Here is a 20,943-nt window from a genome sequence, read left to right as displayed (position 1 = left end):
AATCCGACCGCGGGATGATAACGTTCAGGCGCGCTCGGGTTAACCGAGCAAGGCGGGAGGATCCGAGTTGCTCGGACCTGTGCAAAAAAAGGTGAAGTTCGGGCGGGTTCGGATCCCGAGGATCCGAATTCGCTCATCACTAATATATATATATATATATATATATATATTGTATCCATCTTTCCCGCTTCCTGGAAGGCGTAAAGTCTTGCTCCTTTTTCCATGAGCAATGGTCATATTTACAGCTTAGGCAGAAACTCTAATAATATCAGGGTTATGCTCTCACTATTTTAGGCACTGTGCTGCTTTCTCATGACCCCCCTACACATACTGTACTATTTTGAAACTCCACCAGTTACTGCTGGTATGTTGAAGCTTATAACAGAAGAAGTACAGATGTGGTTGAAGGAGATGCAGACCTGATGAGTTAGAGATGTATGAAAGTGAAAATGTTTTGAAAGGGAGTAGCTTGAATTAAATTATGAAGGATATGGGGGCAGTTGTAGGGATTATAGGACAATGAGATGATGAAAGCAGTTTTTTTATGTTACAGTTGAAACGTTTTGCTGGTTGTCCTCTGTTTAACTGTGATTTTTCCACAGGAAAATGCAATTGCATCTAACTCCATCAACTACATCCCACTAGACTGGTGCTGAAGATATGGTATAGTAGTAAGAGGATGTTTGGACATTGATATCGCAGTGAGTTGTTGAGGAAAGAGAGAGACATGAAGGGTAGGAGTGAGATCAGTGGCGTAGCCAGAACTTTATGAACCCCATCTCAACATTTTGAAGGGGCCCCTGTCCCAATGCTTCTAGAGAGACACTTCTCTGCAGCTGTTGTTCATAGTATGCCCTGTAATAGTGCCCTAGTTCATTTTTAAAACCATAGTAGAGCCCTAGTTTCTTTTATGAATCGCATTAGTGCTTCAATTCACCCTATGTCACATTTCAGAGCTGCCAGTACACATTATGCCGCACAGTACCCCCAATTCACAGTATGCTATATAGTGCTCCCCGTTCATATTGTGCCTCATTACAGTGCCCCGGTTCATATTATATAACATTAAAATTCTCTCCAGTTCATTTTATACCAAACTACACTAAGCAGGACCAGGGGCATACCTAGATATATTGCAGGCCCCAAGGAAAAAGTCTGAAAGGACCCCTACGTACCACTCAAAGGCAAAACAATTATATAACACATGTAACTTTGACAGGGAAGGTGGACCCCTCTCAGCTCTGGGCCCCATACCAGCTGCACTGTCTGCACCTATGGTAGCTACGCCCTTGTGTGAGATACAGAGAGAGAGAGAGAGCGAGAGAGAGAGACATACGTGGAGAGAGACATGGGGGAATGAGAGAGACAAGAGGTGAGAGAGAGCGAGACAGGGGGGAGAGAGAGAAATATTGGTGAAGAGAGACAAACATCGGGGAGAGACATGAGGGATAGTGAAATACATGTAGGGACAAAGAGAGACATAAGAGGAAGAGAGAGGGGTATACGGAGGAAAGAGACACACAGAAGAAAAGAGATATATGGAGAGAGAGATATACTGGGAAAGAAAGAAAGAAAGAAAGAAAGAAAGAAAGAAAGAAAGAAAGAAAGAAAGAAAGAAAGAAAGAAAGAAAGAAAGAAAGACGTGGGAAGGGAGAGGAAAAGATAGACATGGGGATGCATAAATGTACAGAGAGACACAGGGGAGAGAGAAAGTAACAGTGAGACAATGTTATGCACACCAGTGCCTGCAGGAAAGTACTGGTGTCAGGACTGTTATGCACTCCAGTGCCTGCAGGAATGTACTGGTGTTTGAACTGTTATGCAAAACAAATGGACTTACAGACAGACTGGGGAATATGACATAACGTACACAGAAGGTGATAGGTTAACAAAATACACACAAAGTGAACAGAGAAGCCCAGAGGCTAAGGAACTGGGTATCTCCCTTGTATTAGAACTGCTCAGATGGGAAAAGCAAGATGTTGTGTTTTAATACGTAGAGAACCCGAAATGCTGTTGCTAAGGGCAACAGCAAAACCCTAAAGGGTTACCAACGGGTGTGGCAGTAAACTCCTTGGTCAGAGATGGAATGATAGACACAAGGAGAGTCTCCACAATCCTAATTCTAACTTGCAGTGCACAGGTTCAGCTTACTGCCACTAAACTGACCCCTGACACCTAGCACAGTGAGACAGGATTAGACAGGCAAGTCTTAGAATACAGCCGCAAACTTGCTAAGTTCACAGAGTAGTAACAGAACCCCAGCAAGCTAAACGACTGACTCCAGTCTTACTGCTAGGTCTGGATTGGCAGAGTGTAATACCAAATCCCCAGGCCTATTTGCAGTAAGCAACAAACAAATACAAAGCTACACAGTACTGGCTAACTTTCAGAAACTGACTAACCAACAAAGATTCAGCAGCATCTGCTTACCCTGAGAAGAGGCCTTATAAAGCAGGTGCTGTCCACGCCCCACTCAGACCTCACAGACTGTGAGCACAAAAACCAGCACCGGATCCCCTGCCATGCACAGAGCCTATAACCACTGCACAGCAAAAGACCCGAACCGGAGTATCAGCTGCGCTCAGGTCACTCCGCTAGCACTTGTCTCCCGGTTGCCATGACGACGTGGCAGCACAGGGCAGGAGACCCTAACAGACAAGTTGGAGGGAGTTAGGGACAGAGAGACATTGGAAAGGGAGAGATGGTCAGATGGGGGAAGAGACAGGAAAAAAGAAACCCCTGCAATGCTGGATACAATCGCTAGTGACCAGGCGAATTATGAGTACTAAATACTAGTACAAGATAAAACAATGGTAAAATATGGTATAATACCAGATAGAAGTTTAAAAGTTTGTCTTTTGAGAAGCTTTTGATTCTCCCCTTTCATTCTCTTTTAGTTGCGCCGGACCATTTTTTCTGGATTTGGCTCTGATTCATCTTCCGGTTTTGGAACCGCTGTTACTGGATTTTGATTTTTTTTGTTAACAAATTGACAAAAAAAAGCTAAATACACATATTTTGGCCATTTTTTTGTTCCTAACGTTTTATGAACCTCAATAACATTAATTTCCAGTCATGACCACCTCACAGCTTACAATAATGTTTTCACCAACACTGGCCAAATGCTGCAGCGAGCTGACTGGTTACTAAGCGACAGAGCTGCGGCATAAACATATGGCAGTTTATAGCACATCTATATAACCATTGCCATAGCATACTGGGGTACAGTGCACAGAACAATACAAACAAAAGATCTAAATATTTTTTTTCTTTTTTGAACTTGCAGCTTGGTTCAAACTGTGTGGACCACAGGGCTTATAGATGCATGTGAACAAAGCGAACCAAACAGTACAAACAATGGATATTATTTATATTTTTATGTTTTTTAACTTGCAGCTCGGTTCAAACTGTGTGGACCACAGGGCTTATAGATGCATGTGAACAAAGTGCACTAAGGTAAAGTGCACCAAACAGTATAATTTACAGCAGAGTACAGCAGAGCATACCACAGCGTGCCCTCTATACAGTCACTATCCAGAGCACAGCCACTTGTAAGTCTGGACACAGCACAGCTAAAACAGTACAGTGTATAGCACAGCATTCAGCATCATGCAGTTTGCCACCTATATACAGTTACTATAGAGTACAGCCACTTGTGGACACAGCACAGCTAATACAGCAGAGTATAGTGCAGCATACAGCAGCGTGCAGTGTATCTATATATACAGTCACTATAGAGCATAGCCACTTGTGGACACAGCACAGTAAATACAGCAAAGCAAACGGCAGTGTGCTTTAGTATAAACCGGCACCAAGTGACGACCATGGCGCCATATATAGAATCCATTCCCACAAGAATCTGGGAGGATGACGTTCGGCCTCGACATGGAATCTGAGGCTGGCGGGAACACCCGAACAGCGTCTCAAGTGTACACAAGAGGATACCTTCAGGTTAAAATGCGTCTTATTCAGGACCTATAATTCCTTAGCATGTAGCATGTATCAAGTGTATAACAAACCGAGCTTTATTTAAACATAGTTTAAAGTAAGAGTTCTTATACACTGAATGGGTGAATAATTATGACCACCAGGTGATTTTATGCATAATAGCAGCAGCAGTAATAACATTAGCAAAACAGCTGCACTGGTGAATTGTTTCAGGACGACAGTTGTTAATAAATGACTTTTTATGGATTGATCGTGATTTATATTTTTGTTAGACGCCCATGTTGGAACATTCATATATGAAAAAACTGATGTAAATGATCAACACGGTTGTCCATCGAAAGAACCCCAGATGCGTTTGAACATAGGCCCTCATTCCGAGTTGTTCGCTCACAAGCGGATTTTAGCAGATTTGCTCATGCTAAGCCGCCGCCTACTGGGAGTGAATCTTAGCATCTTAAAATTGCGAACGATGTATTCGCAATATTGCGATTACACACCTCGTAGCAGTTTCTGAGTAGCTCCAGACTTACTCGGCATCTGCGATCAGTTCAGTGCTTGTCGTTCCTGGTTTGACGTCACAAACACACCCAGCGTTCGGCCAGACACTCCTCCGTTTCTCCGGCCACTCCTGCGTTTTTTCCGGAAACGGTAGCGTTTTTTCCCACACGCCCATAAAACGGCCTGTTTCCGCCCATTAACACCCATTTCCTGTCAATCACATTACGATCGCCAGAACGATGAAAAAGCCGTGAGTAAAAATCCTAACTGCATAGCAAATTTACTTGGCGCAGTCGCAGTGCGGACATTGCGCATGCGCATTAAGCGGAAAATCGCTGCGATGCGAAGATTTTTACCGAGCGAACAACTCGGAATGAGGGCCATAATCTTTATTGCCGTGAGTAGGGTACGCCTTATATTCACCCTATACAGTGTAAAAGATACCTTTATGTGCTTCAAATACACCTCTCTTGTGTGAGTGAGGTACGCCTATCTTCTTGGTAAAGGGGGTCTTCATTCAAATCAATGTTTTCTGGCACAGAGGTGGATAAAAGATACCTTTATAGGTTTTTTCCTTTCGTTTGGAAAGTGAGTTTGGGTACGCCTCTCCAGTGGATGTGCATTGTCCTTGCTGTGTGAACGTCTTTTACCTTGAAAGAGACCTGTTTATCATTTGAAACATTATTACACATATATATACAATTTTCTTTTCATGCTAACATCAACCTGAGGGTCAGAGAAAATACTTCAGAAAAAGGAAGAAGGTCATCCACGTTGCGGTTTGGAATTCCACCACCCCCGTATACCTCAGGGATGTTTTTTTGCCGAGTATATTTACGTATATATTATATTAAGATATTGAAAGTGCCTGCCATTTTGGGTCCCACAAATGTGTAGTTACAACCGTGAAATTATTTGAGCTTTTGGTGAGGTTCTGTTGTGGTGAACCAGTTCGCGGGCTGCTCTCGCTTTGCGCCAGTTACCAGGGATTCACAAAACATTATTCATTCTCAGTGCATCACATTAATCTAAATCAGGGACCAATTCAGATGTCCTCTCAATGAATAGTATGCCTCACCTACCATTGCTTGCCTCCACTAACCTGGAGAGTTGTGACAATACAAGAAGAATCCATGCTTTTGTTCTATTGTTTCCATTGCCTCACCCAGGCCTGGCGCTACCCACTCAGCAGAGGGATGCAAAGCAGGGAGGCGCCAGGCTGGAGAGGGGTTTCCCCTGCTCTGCATCCCTGCTGTACCTGACTGTTGCTGCCGGCTGCCGCTGCGCACAGGCTGTGGCGCCGGCAGCTGTGTGACTATAAACTACAACAACACTTGATTGCGCTCCTCTCCGGCACTTACAGTGGAGCAAACACACAGAGATTGTGGTAAGCTCCGCCCCCTTACGTCCTTTGATACACTGTTACCCATCTGTGGGAATGAATAAGTCTACCGATTCTCTGTTCCGCTCAAACATCCAGAAGCCATTTATAACCAAGGACCTAGTGCTTAGGCCCAGTTTTTTGCCTGCTGATCCACTCTTTGGGCCTGATTCATGTTTGTAAGTACTGTAATAATACAAGCATGGTTTTGCCCAGTTTCATGCTTTTTTGCTTTAGTTACAAACATAAATCAGGCCCTGTGTACACTTTAACAACTGCTGCCCTCAAGGAATTCGCCAGTGCAGCCGTTTTGCTAATGCTCCCACCACTGCTATGAGCGTTAACAATCATTCACATGCAATGTGCATCAGATCGCTTTGTTTACCAAGTTTTTCAAGAGTGATACGCGGCATTGGTCTCTGCTTACCTTCGCCTTTCCATTCTTATGCTGGGTACACACCTGGCTGATGGATTGCCCGTTCCACCATTCCGCCGGCCTCTCTGACGACTAGTAAGTGCATACCCACTTACCAATCGTCCGCCCAATGTGTCGATCCTGATGTCACAACTGGGCAGGCATTGAAATGTGCTCACTCAGTTGTCGAAGTCAAAAATATTACATAGAGAGAACATACAGACTCCACACATTATGAGTTGCTATGCTTGCAAATACGCGCAGCGAGCACAGCAATATATGGTAACATACGCATTTACACAGAACTGCCACAGAGATAGATTCGACACATATTTCATACAGCACATAATTATAACATATCAAGCGCCAAACATCATAATGATTTAAAATTATATAATGGAGTAACGTAATGTATGTGTATTATTGGAGCAGAGCAAGATAGACATGTCGTGCTTGGTATTACAGTAACTAGATTATTGTGTAGATTAATTTTATACTTCTTATTAAGTTGTAGGACATTGCAACAAGTAGTTATGATTAAATGTATGAAAGCTAAAGTCACTCTTATTAGAACAATGGACATTCCAAGCAGTTGGTGGACAGGAAACTCAGGCCAGCCCTTTTGATGTCTTCAAGGCTGAACTTTGTTAGCATACGAACAGACCAGTGACTCATCATGAATGAGAAAGTTCCCTCCCTTAGACTAGATGTGTGCACTCCCCCAAACTAGATAGCACATTGCTGATCAGACACACAGGAGTTGCTGTTTTGTCCCAGACGATGATGGAGATGGTGCCAGATCAGTTCCTGTATTTATTTGCTGAGAGAGAGAGATATATGGAGCGGAGGATGCATTGAGGGATGGTATTGTATGCTGGCCTGTAACTGTATGTATTTGATTTAGTTTGTATTAACTGCTTACTGTATAAATTGTAACCATGTAACTATATGTATACTGTACATTGTGATATATTGAATACATATCCTTTTAATAACAAATATATACATCAATGAGCTTTGGAACTCAGATAATGTGTGGGTGTATTCTTTTCTCTTAAGGGATGTAGTGTTTTGCGACGTACAGCGCACTTTTATTGTATATGGTAATCAGATGCTCCTGGCGTCTGCAGTATATATTAGAGCGGGCATTTTAAATATTTGTTAGGAAAGCAATTTGGTATTTACACAGTTGAGATGTCAGTCACCAGCGGTCCCTGCAGCAAGTGTACACACAGTCAGATGGCCTGACATATTTGCAGATATACGGGTATATTCAATAAGAGTCGGAAACTGCCGTCTTGTCGGAAAGACAACAGTTTTCGACTGATTGAGGTCAGAAGGGATTTCGAGTTCGACCTATTCAATGTCGGTACGTTTCTTCCAACAAGTCCGGAAATCCGACTTGTCAGAAGACTGTCAGCTTCAGTCGCCGAGCCGCGTGTATTGTGGGAAGCGGGGCCTAACCCGACAGGTTCTAGCCCTGTTTCCGACAATGTCAATCCGACTTTAAAAAAAGTCGGATTGACACTGTTCTGAATGGGCGGGTTTGGCCTGCATTGAATAGAGAGCTGTCGGGTCCTTTCCGTCACCCCATAGTGGCCATTGGCTATGCCGCATATGTCTGTGATCAACATTGTTCAGAGACATATTGGGGGTAGACACCCTCTGACAGGCTCACGCTTGAATGGCCGATATATCGGCCAGTGTGTACTCAGCTATATACACATTAAGACATCACCTGGTGGTCATAATAATTTGTCCACTTGGTGTATACCTATATAATAATCTAGTAGGGTTTATCACATCTCAACATGCATGCCCAGTGGGAGCTGGGGTGCATGCCACCACTCCAACAGCTCCCACTGCAGTGAGCGACAGGGCAGACCCTAGCCCAGTTGGATAGTATGGAGGACCTGCCAGGAATGGGCAAGAATACAGCTGCGGAATGGAGTGACCATGTATTGTATCCCATCCTGACTGTACCAGGTTTGGTCACACTTACCTCCTATTATTTACACATGCCAAAAAGGGAAACAGCAGGCCCTGCTCATGATCTGCCGAAACCCTGACCAATCCACCCATTTGTAGTCAGAACTCCACCCCTTTTGCAGCCTATGAATCATGACATTTCCACAAAAAATGGGACAATTGGGACATATGCCAAGTTGAAGTAACTTTCACAATATTTTACAGAGACACCTTAAGTTCCAAATCTGCCCCTGGTTGTAGCACATTTACACCAGAAACATGTGAGCAAAAATGTCAGCTGAACAAAGAATTACATGTATCTGACTAATAATATATCTAAAACTGCATCACCAATCTAGCATTAGCACATACAAGGCTATTGTTAGGCTGGAACCAGGGGCGTAGCTATTCTCAATGGGGCCCCATAGCAAACTTTTTAGGACCCCCACCACCCTTGCACCGCAAAGCTATCCCTATCCCCCCCCCCCCCCGCGCACCTCATCACATCCGCCCGACTCCCGCACACACACACACCCCCTCACAGCTTAGTGGATTGCGGCACTCACCTCCTCTGCCCGTGGCCTCTCCTCTAGCAGTGCGCTGCCGCACAGTTGCTGCCAGTGTCCCGGCCGGCTCCGTCACTCCATCCCCACTGATGCCGAGATGACCAGGTTAAACAATGCCACGCCTCCTGCTAGCACCAGCATGAACGGAGAGACAGACCCAGCACTAACACCAACAGCAAATGTGCATGCAGCAGCACACTGCCAAAAGAGAAGAGACGGGGCACAGGAGAAGTCAGTGTGTGTGCAGGGGGAGGGCAAGGCCCCGGAGACAACCTGGGCCCTGTAGCAGCTGCACCTCCTGCACCTACTGTCCCTATGCCTATGGCTGGAACGGGATCCGGTCTGAAGATCGACAGTATCTAGGTCGACAATGTTTAGGTCGACCACTATAGGTCGACAGTCACTAGGTCGACATGGATAGAAGGTCGACAGGGTTTCTAGGTCGACATGTGCTAGGTCGACAGGTCTAAAGGTCGACATGAGTTTTTTTTAAAAAATTTTATTTATTTTTTCATACTTAACGATCCACGTGGACTACGATTGGAACGGTAATCTGTGCCGAGCGAAGCGGTAGCGGAGCGAAGGCACCATGCCCGAAGCATGGCGAGTGAAGCGAGCCATGCGAGGGGACGCGGTGCACTAATTTGGGATCCCGGTCACTCTACGAAGAAAACGACACCAAAAAAAAAAAATCCTCATGTCGACCTTTAGACCTGTCGACCTAGCACATGTCGACCTAGAAACCCTGTCGACCTTCCATCCATATCGACCTAGTGACTGTCAACCTATAGTGGTCGACCTAAACATTGTCGACCTAGATACTGTCGATTTGATGAACCACACCCGCTGGAACGCTCCGGAGTGCAGTTATTGAAGGTCTTCTTAAAAATGACGTCTCTAGTAACGGAGTTCCAGAATGTCCTGTCAGCAGGGCCACCAGTGCAAGTAAAGTTTTCTTTTATTAAGGTTGGTGCTTCAGTGGCGTAGCAATAGCTCTCACAGCCCCCGCAGTGGCTTAGGAGTGCCAGGAGTTGCGGAGACATCCGCCTGCAGCCAGTGTAAAAAAGGCCCTCTAAAAATGGCCGCCGCGTAGCAGGAGACAGATGCCAGTCAGTGAAGGCAAATATAGTGTTACCTGAAAGTGGCAGGAACACTGGCGCCGCTGGGAGAAGTTGCAGAAACCTATGAAACCCCTGACAATGAGCATGAAACCCTTGGCAACGAGCATGAGACCCCTTGCAACAAGCAAGAAAACCCTTGGCAACAAGCATAAGACACCTGGCAACGACCGTGAGTCCCCTGACAACGAGCACGGAACCCAGGGCATGAAACCCCTGCATTGAACATGAAACCCTTGGCAATCAGCATGAAACCCCTGGCAATGAGCATGAAACCCCTGGCAACGAGCATGAGAACCCTGACAACTAGCAGGTAATTTAAAAGTAATTAGAAGCCCTACTGTGGGGCATAATTTGTAAGGGGCATTATTGTGTGGGGATTAAAATGATGTCAGGGACATAACTGTGTGTGGCATAATGTGTAATGGGCATTACAGTCTGTGGCATAATATGTAATGGGCATTATGGCATGTGCATAGGGCTGTATTCAATAGATGTCGGATCATTTCCGACAGAAAGGATCCGACATCCCAGTATTCAATGAGCGGTATTTTAAAGTCGGATTGATATTGTCGGAACCGGGACCAAAACCTGACGGATTTGACCGTGAAATTCGCCAAAACACATGGATCCGCGGCTAATCCGCCGATCCACGTGTTTTCCGACAAGTCGGATTTGCATCCCGCTTGAATAGGTCAGAACCCCTTCCGACCTAAAAAAGTAGAAAACTGCCATCTTTCCGACAAGACGCCAGTTTCCAACTTCAATTGAATACGCCCCATAATGTGTAATGGGCATTATGGTCTGTGGTCGAAGTGGAAATTTTGAAGTAGGGGTATGGAAAAGCGAAGGCTTCAATTATGCGTGTACCGAGGGCGCACGTGCTTTGGAAATGGGGGTGTGGCCACTCAAAAAGGGGCGTGTACTTATGTATAGTGTACCACACCATATATCCCTTATACGCATTATGCACCACAATAGTAGGACCCCTTATACTATCTAGTACTGGTGCCCCTTACGCATTATGCCACATGAAACGAGCAAAAATTCACATTGTCCCACACAGTATGAGCCAAAATTCCCACGGAATGAGACAAAATTCACAATATGCCACACAGTATGATCCAAAATCCACATTATGCCACACAGTATGAGCCAAAATTCACATTATGCCACACAGTATGAGCCAAACTTCACATTATGCCACGCAGGACCCAAAATTCAGGGACAGGGAGAGTGACAGCAGGGACATAGGGACAAGGAGAGTGACAGAGGGACATAGGAACAGAGAGTGACATAGGGACAAAAAGAGTGTGAGAGGGACGTAGGGACATGGAGAGTGACAGAGGGACAAAAGGACAGGGTGTGACAGCAGAGGGACAGGGAGAGGGACATAGGGACAGGGAGTGACAGCAGGGACATAGGGACAGGAGAGTGAAAGAGAGAGGGACAACAAGGACATACAGTAGGGAGCGAGGAAGGCAGCAGGGAAAGATTATCTAATGAGCAGCAGCGGTGCGGTGGAGGCTGTGGTCAGCGTAGGAGGAGGCTGTGGGGGGTGGTGTGGAGGAGGCTGTTGGCGGTGGTGAGGAGGCTGTGGTCGGCTGTGGCCTTCAGTGCGGCTCTGGACCGTCTGTGACCGCCACAATTTAAAATCTGGCGCGGATCGTCAGCTAAACAAGAGCGGCCGCTCCTGATTGGCTACCAGTTTGAGAGCTCCAATTGGCGCGTGAATAGCGCCAAATTTGAAATGATGCGGCGGCAGGGGTCTTCAGTCAGTGTTCGAAGTGCCAGTATGCCATATCGGAGTATACCGGCCCACTTTGAGCACTGCCTTATGGTGTGTGTCATATTGTGTAAAGAGCATTACTATAAAGAGGTAAAATTACAAATAATGTAAGGGGCATGAATCAGGATTTATTTTTCCAGTGGTGATCAATGGGGGTAATTCCGAGTTGATCGCTAGCTGAAAATGTTCGCTGCGCAGCGATGATGCAAAAAAAGGCACTTCTGCGCATGCGGCTCAATGCGTATGCGGCGCAATGCGCACGCGTGACGTACTTTCACAATGGCCGATGTAGTTTCACACAAGGTCTAGGAAAGCTTTTCCGTCGCAGTGCTGGCCGCAGAGTGATTGGCAGGAAGGGGGCGTTTCTGGGTGTCAACTGACCGTTTTCAGGGAGTGATCGAAAAAATGCTGGTGTGCCAGGAAAAACGCAGGCGTGGCTGGGTGAACGCAGGGCGTGTTTGTGACGTCAAATCTGGAACTAAACAGTCTGAAGTGATCGCAATCTAGGAGTAGGTTTGGAGCTACTCTGAAACTGCACAATTTTTATTTGTAGCCGCTCTGCGATCCTTTTGTTCGCACTTCTGCTAAGCTAAGATACACTCCCAGAGGGCGGCGGCTTAGCGTTTGCACGTCTGCTAAAAACAGCTCGCGAGCGATCAACTCGGAATGACCCCCCATGTCTGGGTGTGCAGGTTGCAAAACTGGGATATAATGTTGTCTTTTCCTGCAAGGCCATGCCCCTTGCCGCAAGGCCACGCTCCTTGCAGTGAGGCTACACACTCTTTTTTGGCACGCGCCAACGGTGTGCACAAATTCTTTATTCTTATAAAGGAAAATTCTTTATTCTTACAAAGATACCCCCACCCACTGTAGCTCCTCCCACATTGCCCACAACTCTGCCCACCCCAGGAGGTCCTGAACCTATTTTTCTAGAAAAATACCATTGTACACATATAATTTCTGACAAACTGCAGATACATACAGTATATGGTATTTACATAGATTTAAGTCAGATGAGGTTCTGGGATAGTAGGGATGGCAATTGTTGGGTTAACATTGATGGCAATATTGATGGCATAAAACCATCAGTTAGGAATCCATCGATGGTTTCACGAACCAATGGTCATCCCTGCTTTACTATGGAGTGTGGTGCGGACAAATCAGCGAATGGAGGAGTGGCTTCGTGGGTGTTGGGGGCGGATCTATGCTCCGAGTAGAGGAGAAAAAAAAGCTATCTGGATGTTCTTTACTGTCAATGGAGGGCACTGGGCAGCCATTTGGTCCCCCCCTTCCCCTCCCCATCACCATCAATGGCAAAAGTATTCTACATCGTCCATAGATCATCAATGATTTGGAATCATCGATGGACGATGGCCATTACTATGGAATAGCAAAAATTAAATTCAAGCAGTACAGTAGTTGCAGAAACATTAATAGGTATGATATAGATTACAGTCAGAGGAAAACATCAGGTGCTACAAATCAACAAGTTCTGTTTTGTAGACATGCTTATAGAATGCAGTATATTCACATAATCAGTGTCCTACCTCCATCAGTGACTTGTAGGGTCTATTCATGTCCATCGAGTGGAGGTTCCCAATGAGGGGGAGAGGGGTAGGTCCAGGAGGCATATTTCTCTTCTTAGAGCCATTGATCCAGTAGATGAGGAATGCAATGCAGGCTGTCAGGCACAGTAACACATCGGCCCTAGACAGAGAGTCAGTTATAAACGTCATCCTGCAGCTCTGTTATGGAGCTTTCCTACTCTCCTGTCATATAGACACTTTTACACTGGAGTTAACATTCCTAAAATGTGTTTCTCTTTACTAGGAAACACCCACATCCTGGTTGGCTTGTTGCAACGAAACACGATTGGCTGAACTTCATTTTTTGGGCACAAAGCTGTTTTCATCTGCTGTATCGTCTAGGGTATTTTAAGGTAACCCACCATGTGCCAAGGCGATTTAAAGTAAAAGTGTTCTGGAAAGAAAATGATATATAATTATTAGGATATATGGATAATAGTCTGTCTATAGGGCCTTACTCAGTAAGGATCACATACTGGCGATTATATGCCCAGTGCACAAACGCAGGACCCGTACTGCGCGTGCATATGCAGTGAGATGCTATCGCACTTCACTAATGCGAACAACTCTGCCTGATTGACAGCTGGAGGTGTTTGCGAGGCGGTCTGGGGCTGAGACGTGGCTTTGCAGCGAAAATAGAGGCGGCCGCGTGACATCATGACGGAAAACATGGCCACCCTGCGCTTGCCTTCGCAGCCAGGCTGGGCAGACAGGGGAGCATCCCTAGTTCAGTGATGCAATCACACCGCTGGCGGGCATTTGTAGGCTGGGCAGCCCCCAGCATGCGAGTGTTAGCAGTTGCGACTGAAGTTGAGTAAGGCCCATAGTCAGGAAATTTAGGATTTGCATGTTTTGTGTGATATAAAGGAATCAATATTTGGATGCAGTAAGGGGGACTTTATGCCTATCATACATTTGCCAACACATGAGATCTCTGTTCTTAAACCATTATCTATTAACCCCTGTGCTGAGCCTTGATGCCTCATACTTATCTGCACACTTGGGGGGTCATTCAGACCCAAATGCAGCCACGCGTCTGTACACAGCGGCTGCATTCAGGTGGTCTGCACACGCGCACTGGCCGCAGTGTGTGCGCGACCCTACACCTTGCGGCTGCATCCTTCCTGACAGCAGTGCATCTCTGCCTCGCTGGCAGCAGCACATCCCTGCCTCACTGGAAGCAGCACATCCCTGCCTCACTGACAGCAGCACATCCCTGTCTCGCTGACTGCAACACATCCCCGCCTCACTGGCAGCAGCACATCCCTGCCTTACTGACTGCAACACATCCCTTCCTCGCTGTCATCAGCGCATCCCTGCCTTACTGACAACAGTACATCCCTGCCTCACTGGCAGCAGCACATCCCTGCATCACTGACGGCATCCCATCCCTGCATCACTGACAGCAGCCCATCCCTGCATCACTGATAGCAGCAAATCCCTTCCACATCCCTGCCTCACTGACAGCAGCACATTCCTGCCTCGCTGACAGCAGCACATCCATTCCTCGCTGTCAGCAGCACATCCCTGCCTTACTGACAGCAGCACATCCCCGCCTCAATGACAGCAGCACATCCCTGCCTCACTGACAGCAGCACATCCCTGCCTCGCTGACTGCAGCACACCCCTTTCTCGCTGTCAGAAGCGCATCCCTGCCTTACTGACAGCAGCACATCCCTGCCTCGCTGACAGCAGCACATCCCTGCTTCATTGACAGAAGCACATCCCTGCCTCACTGACAGCAGCACATCACTGCCTCACTGACAGCATCACATCACTACCTCACTGACAGGAGCACATCCCTGCCTCACTGACAGCAGCACATTCCTGCCTCGCTGACTGCAGCACATCCCTTTCTCGCTGCCAGCAGCGCATCCCTGCCTTACTGACAGCAGCACATCCCTGCCTCACTGACAGCAGCACATCCCTGCCTCATTGACAGAAGCACATCACCGCCTCACTGAAAGCAACACATCACTGCCTCACTGACAGCAGCACATCACTGCCTCACTGACAGCAGCACATCCCCACCTCAATGACAGGAGCACATCCCCGCCTCACTGACAGCAACACATCACTGCCTCACTGACAGCAGCACATCCCCACCTCAATGACAGCAGCACATCACTGCCTCACTGACTGCAGCACATCACTGCCTCACTGACAGCAGCACATCACTGCCTCACTGACAGCAGCACATCACTGCCTCACTGACAGCAGCACATCACTGCCTCACTGACAGCAGCACATCACTGCCTCACTGACAGCAGCACATCCCGACCTCAATGACAGCAGCACATCACTGCCTCATTGACAGACATACGCATTTCTGACAGGGAAAAAAAAATGTCAAAATTACTACAGAACTCACAGGATCGAACATCAATCCTCACCAAAGATGACTGGTGCAGTGGTGATCTGTTCAACGAACTTGAACAGGACTATTTTATCCTTCTATTCTGTATCTGTTTTAGTCTACATCATCTCGTGTAGAACCAGTCCGGAACAGGGAGCATTTTATAAGATAGATCTCAGGGACATAAGATCATCCCAGTCGCCTAGAGGCATGTTGGAGTTTGAAAACACATATGATGTGTGTGTACATAAAACACAAGACTTACATAATTATATAGATAGCGCTCTCAGCCAGTCTACAGGGACCGGAGACCACAGTGAATTGGAAGGGCTCCAGATATGCTGTGTGACAATGGCCGGTGGGTCAGTGTCAGACTCGTGAGATTCAGCCATCTGCAGTTTGCATAATCAGTGCTCACTGGCGGGTTTCATCTCACTGTCCAGCAGCAGCTGGTGCACCATCACTTGCTGCAGCACAGACTGAGCGGTACAAGGTAGGGGCCATTCTGTCCCTTATTGCAGGTGTTAGCATTGCTCTGTTCAGGGGCGCTGACAGTCATGCTGGGCCCAGGTACAGGGGAGGGGGGCTTAGCCAATGCAGGGAGGTGTGGCCAGCCACACTACCGAAGAAATATTAAAAGTTTCTCTGCGGCCACAAAGAGGGCACGTGCCAAGTATAGGGTGGGTACTAATGGATGGCTGCAGCTGCCGATGAGTAGGTGTGATCGCTCACCCCCTGCACATGATGCAGGTAGAGAGAGGACACTGCTTCTGCAGCTGCGTCTCTCTCCCAGTGCAGCACACAGCAGTGAGTGCTGTGCTGGGGAGAGAGACTACTGCAGCAGTAGTCAGTCCTCTTTCTCCCTGCACCTAAGTGGCCGCACGCCGCACCAGACCTCCCAACATGACCCTCTCCAGGAGGGACAGAATACTCTTAGTGATGAGCGGGTTCGGATCCTCGGAATCCGATCCGCCCGAACTTAACCTTTTTTTTACACGGGTCCGAGCGACTCGGATCCTCCCGCCTTGCTCGGTTAACCCGAGCGCGCCCGAACGTCATCATCCCGCTGTCGGATTCTCGCGAGACTCGGATTCTATATAAGGAGCCGCGCGTCGCCGCCATTTTCACACGTGCATTGAGATTGATAGGGAGAGGACGTGGCTGGCGTCCTCTCCGAGTCCGTTGTATTATATTAGAACTTAGTTAGTTATAATTGTGGGGAGGATTGGGGACGGGGAGCAGCTGTTAGGAAGTACAGTGCAGGGTTTTGAGTTTAATCCGTTGTTTCTCTGCCTGAAAAAAAACGCTCCACCATATCTGTGCTCACTCAGTGTGCTGCACTGCTGCATGATATATCTGTGCTGAGTGCACTGCTCACACTGCCTAATTGTGGGGACTGGGGAGCAGTTATAGCAGGAGTACAGTGCACAGTTTTGCTGACAGTGACCACCAGTCCAGTATACGTTTGTCTGCCTGAAAAACACTGTGGTGTTTTTTTTTTCTTTCTTCATGCTAGTTTGTTTAGCAGTCTGCTGACACTGCAGTGTCCACCAGGTCCGTTATACAGTATATTATATATATAATTAAGCACTAAGCAGCAGTACGGTAGGCCACGGCTGTACCTACCTCTGTGTCGACTCGTCACTCGTCGTCCATAAGTATAAGTAATACTATCCATTTATCTACATTGTATACCTGTGGTGTTTTTTTTTTCTGTCTTCATACTAGTTTAGCAGTCTGCTGCTGACACTGTCCACCAGGTCCGTTATACAGTATATTATATTTATATATAAGCACTAAGCAGCAGTACGGTAGGCCACGGCTGTACCTACCTCTGTGTCGTCACTCGTCGTCCATAAGTATAAGTAATACCATACTATCCATCCATCTACATTGTATACCTGTGGTGTTTTTTTTTTTTCTATCTTCATACTAGTTTAGCAGTCTGCTGCTGACACTGTACACCAGGTCCGTTATACAGTATATTATATTTATATATAAGCACTAAGCAGCAGTACGGTAGGCCACGGCTGTACCTACCTCTGTGTCGTCACTCGTCGTCCATAAGTATAAGTAATACTATACTATCCATCCATCTACATTGTATACCTGTGGTGTTTTTTTTTTTCTTTCTTCATACTAGTTTAGCAGTTGCTGCTGACACTGTCCACCAGGTCCGTTATACAGTATATTATATTTATATATAAGCACTAAGCAGCAGTACGGTAGGCCACGGCTGTACCTACCTCTGTGTCGTCACTCGTCGTCCATAAGTATAAGTAATACTATACTATCCATCCATCTACATTGTATACCTGTGGTGTGTTTTTTTTTCTTTCTTCATACTAGTTTAGCAGTCTGCTGCTGACACTGTCCACCAGGTCCGTTATACAGTATATTATATTTATATATAAGCACTAAGCAGCAGTACGGTAGTCCACGGCTGTACCTACCTCTGTGTCGTCACTCGTCGTCCATAAGTATAAGTAATACTATACTATCCATCCATCTACATTGTATACCTGTGGTGTTTTTTTTTTCTTTCTTCATACTAGTTTAGCAGTCTGCTGCTGACACTGTCCACCAGGTCCGTTATACAGTATATTATATTTATATATAAGCACTAAGCAGCAGTACGGTAGTCCACGGCTGTACCTACCTCTGTGTCGTCACTCGTCGTCCATAAGTATAAGTAATACTATACTATCCATCCATCTACATTGTATACCTGTGGTGTTTTTTTTTTTTCTTTCTTCATACTAGTTTAGCAGTCTGCTGCTGACACTGTCCACCAGGTCCGTTATACAGTATATTATATTTATATATAAGCACTAAGCAGCAGTACGGTAGGCCACGGCTGTACCTACCTCTGTGTCGTCACTCGTCGTCCATAAGTATAAGTAATACTATACTATCCATCCATCTACATTGTATACCTGTGGTGTTTTTTTTTTCTTTCTTCATACTAGTTTAGCAGTCTGCTGCTGACACTGTCCACCAGATCCGTTATACAGTATATTATATTTATATATAAGCACTAAGCAGCAGTACGGTAGGCCACGGCTGTACCTACCTCTGTGTCGTCACTCGTCGTCCATAAGTATAAGTAATACTATACTATCCATCCATCTACATTGTATACCTGTGGTGTTTTTTTTTTCTTTCTTCATACTAGTTTAGCAGTCTGCTGCTGACACTGTCCACCAGGTCCGTTATACAGTATATTATATTTATATATAAGCACTAAGCAGCAGTACGGTAGGCCACGGCTGTACCTACCTCTGTGTCGTCACTCGTCGTCCATAAGTATAAGTAATACTATACTATCCATCCATCTACATTGTATACCTGTGGTGGCTTTTAGTTGTGCGCAAAATATGGAGAACAAAAATGTGGAGGTTAAAAAAATAGGGAAAGATCAAGATCCACTTCCACCTCGTGCTGAAGCTGCTGCCACTAGTCATGGCCGAGACGATGAAATGCCATCAACGTCGTCTGCCAAGGCCGATGCCCAATGTCATAGTACAGAGCATGTAAAATCCAAAACACAAAAGATCAGTAAAAAAATGACCCAAAAATCAAAATTAAAAGCGTCTGAGGAGAAGCGTAAACTTGCCAATATGCCATTTACGACACGGAGTGGCAAGGAAAGGCTGAGGCCCTGGCCTATGTTCATGGCTAGTGGTTCAGCTTCACATGAGGATGGAAGCACTCATCCTCTCGCTAGAAAAAAGAAAAGACTTGCGGCAAAAGCACAGCAAAGAACTGTGCGTTCTTCGAAATCACAAATCCCAAAGGAGAGTCCAATTGTGTAGGTTGCGATGCCTGACCTTCCCAACACTGGACGGGAAGAGCTTGCGCCTTCCACCATTTGCACGCCCCCTGCAAGTGTTGAAAAGAGCACCCGCAGTCCAGTTCCTGATAGTGAAATTGAAGATGTCAGTGTTGAAGTACACCAGGATGAGGATATGGGTGTTGCTGGCGCTGGGGAGGAAATTGACAAGGAGGATTCTGATGGTGAGGTGGTTTGTTTAAGTCAGGCACCCGGGGAGACACCTGTTGTCCGTGGGAGGAATATGGCCATTGACATGCCTGGTGAAAATACCAAAAAAATCAGCTCTTCAGTGTGGAAGTATTTCAACAGAAATGCGGACAACAGGTCACCTCGGAACATCCTCCCTTATACGTCACCTGCAGCGCATTCATAATAAGTCAGTGACAAGTTCAAAAACTTTGGGCGACAGCGGAAGCAGTCCACTGACCAGTAAATCCCTTCCTCTTGTAACCAAGCTCGCGCAAACCACACCACCAACTCCCTCAGTGTCAATTTCCTCCTTACCCAGGAAAGCCAATAGTCCTGCAGGCCATGTCACTGGCAAGTCTGACGAGTCCTCTCCTGCCTGGGATTCCTCCGATGCATCCTTGAGTGTAACGCCTACTGCTGCTGGCGCTGCTGTTGTTGCTGCTGGGAGTCGATCGTCATCCCAGAGGGGAAGTCGGAAGACCACTTGTACTACTTCCAGTAAGCAATTGACTGTCCAACAGTCCTTTGCGAGGAATATGAAATATCACAGCAGTCATCCTGTTGCAAAGCGGATAACTGAGGCCTTGACAACTATGTTGGTGTTAGACGTGCGTCCGGTATCCGCCGTTAGTTCACAGGGAACTAGACAATTTCTTGAGGTAGTGTGCCCCCGTTACCAAATACCATCTAGGTTCCACTTCTCTAGGCAGGCGATACCGAGAATGTACACGGACGTCAGAAAAAGACTCACCAGTGTCCTAAAAAATGCAGTTGTACCCAATGTCCACTTAACCACGGACATGTGGACAAGTGGAGCAGGGCAGACTCAGGACTACATGACTGTGACAGCCCACTGGGTAGATGTATTGCCTCCCACTGCAAGAACAGCAGCGGCGGCACCAGTAGCAGCATCTCGCAAACGCCAACTCGTTCCTAGGCAGGCTACGCTTTGTATTACCGCTTTCCAGAATAGGCACACAGCTGAAAACCTCTTACGGCAACTGAGGAAGATCATCGCAGAATGGCTTACCCCAATTGGACTCTCCTGGGGATTTGTGACATCGGACAATGCCAGCAATATTGTGAGTGCATTACATCTGGGCAAATTCCAGCACGTCCCATGTTTTGCACATACCTTGAATTTGGTGGTGCAGAATTATTTAAAAAACGACAGGGGCGTGCAAGAGATGCTGTCGGTGGCCAGAAGAATTGCGGGCCACTTTCGGCGTACAGGCACCACGTACAGAAGACTGGAGCACCACCAAAAACACCTGAACCTGCCCTGCCATCA

The 20,943-nt window shown here is 46.6% G+C and overlaps 1 protein-coding gene across 1 annotated transcript in view; it reads right to left on the bottom strand.

Annotated features, from left to right (window-relative positions):
- LOC134945327 (cytochrome P450 2K1-like) overlaps nt 1–13,492 on the bottom strand; it is a 228,138-nt gene extending 214,646 nt beyond the window's left edge. Inside the window, exon 1 of the mRNA XM_063934531.1 lies at nt 13,234–13,492. Within this exon, the coding sequence (XP_063790601.1) occupies nt 13,234–13,422 (189 nt within the window). The 5' untranslated portion in view covers nt 13,423–13,492. The remainder of the gene's footprint in view (nt 1–13,233) is intronic.
- Between the last annotated feature and the right edge of the window lie 7,451 nt (nt 13,493–20,943).

This window comes from Pseudophryne corroboree, chromosome 7 (assembly GCF_028390025.1).
Source record: "Pseudophryne corroboree isolate aPseCor3 chromosome 7, aPseCor3.hap2, whole genome shotgun sequence".
Classification (NCBI taxonomy): domain Eukaryota; kingdom Metazoa; phylum Chordata; class Amphibia; order Anura; family Myobatrachidae; genus Pseudophryne; species Pseudophryne corroboree.
This window is presented reverse-complemented; position numbering and strand designations above follow the sequence as displayed.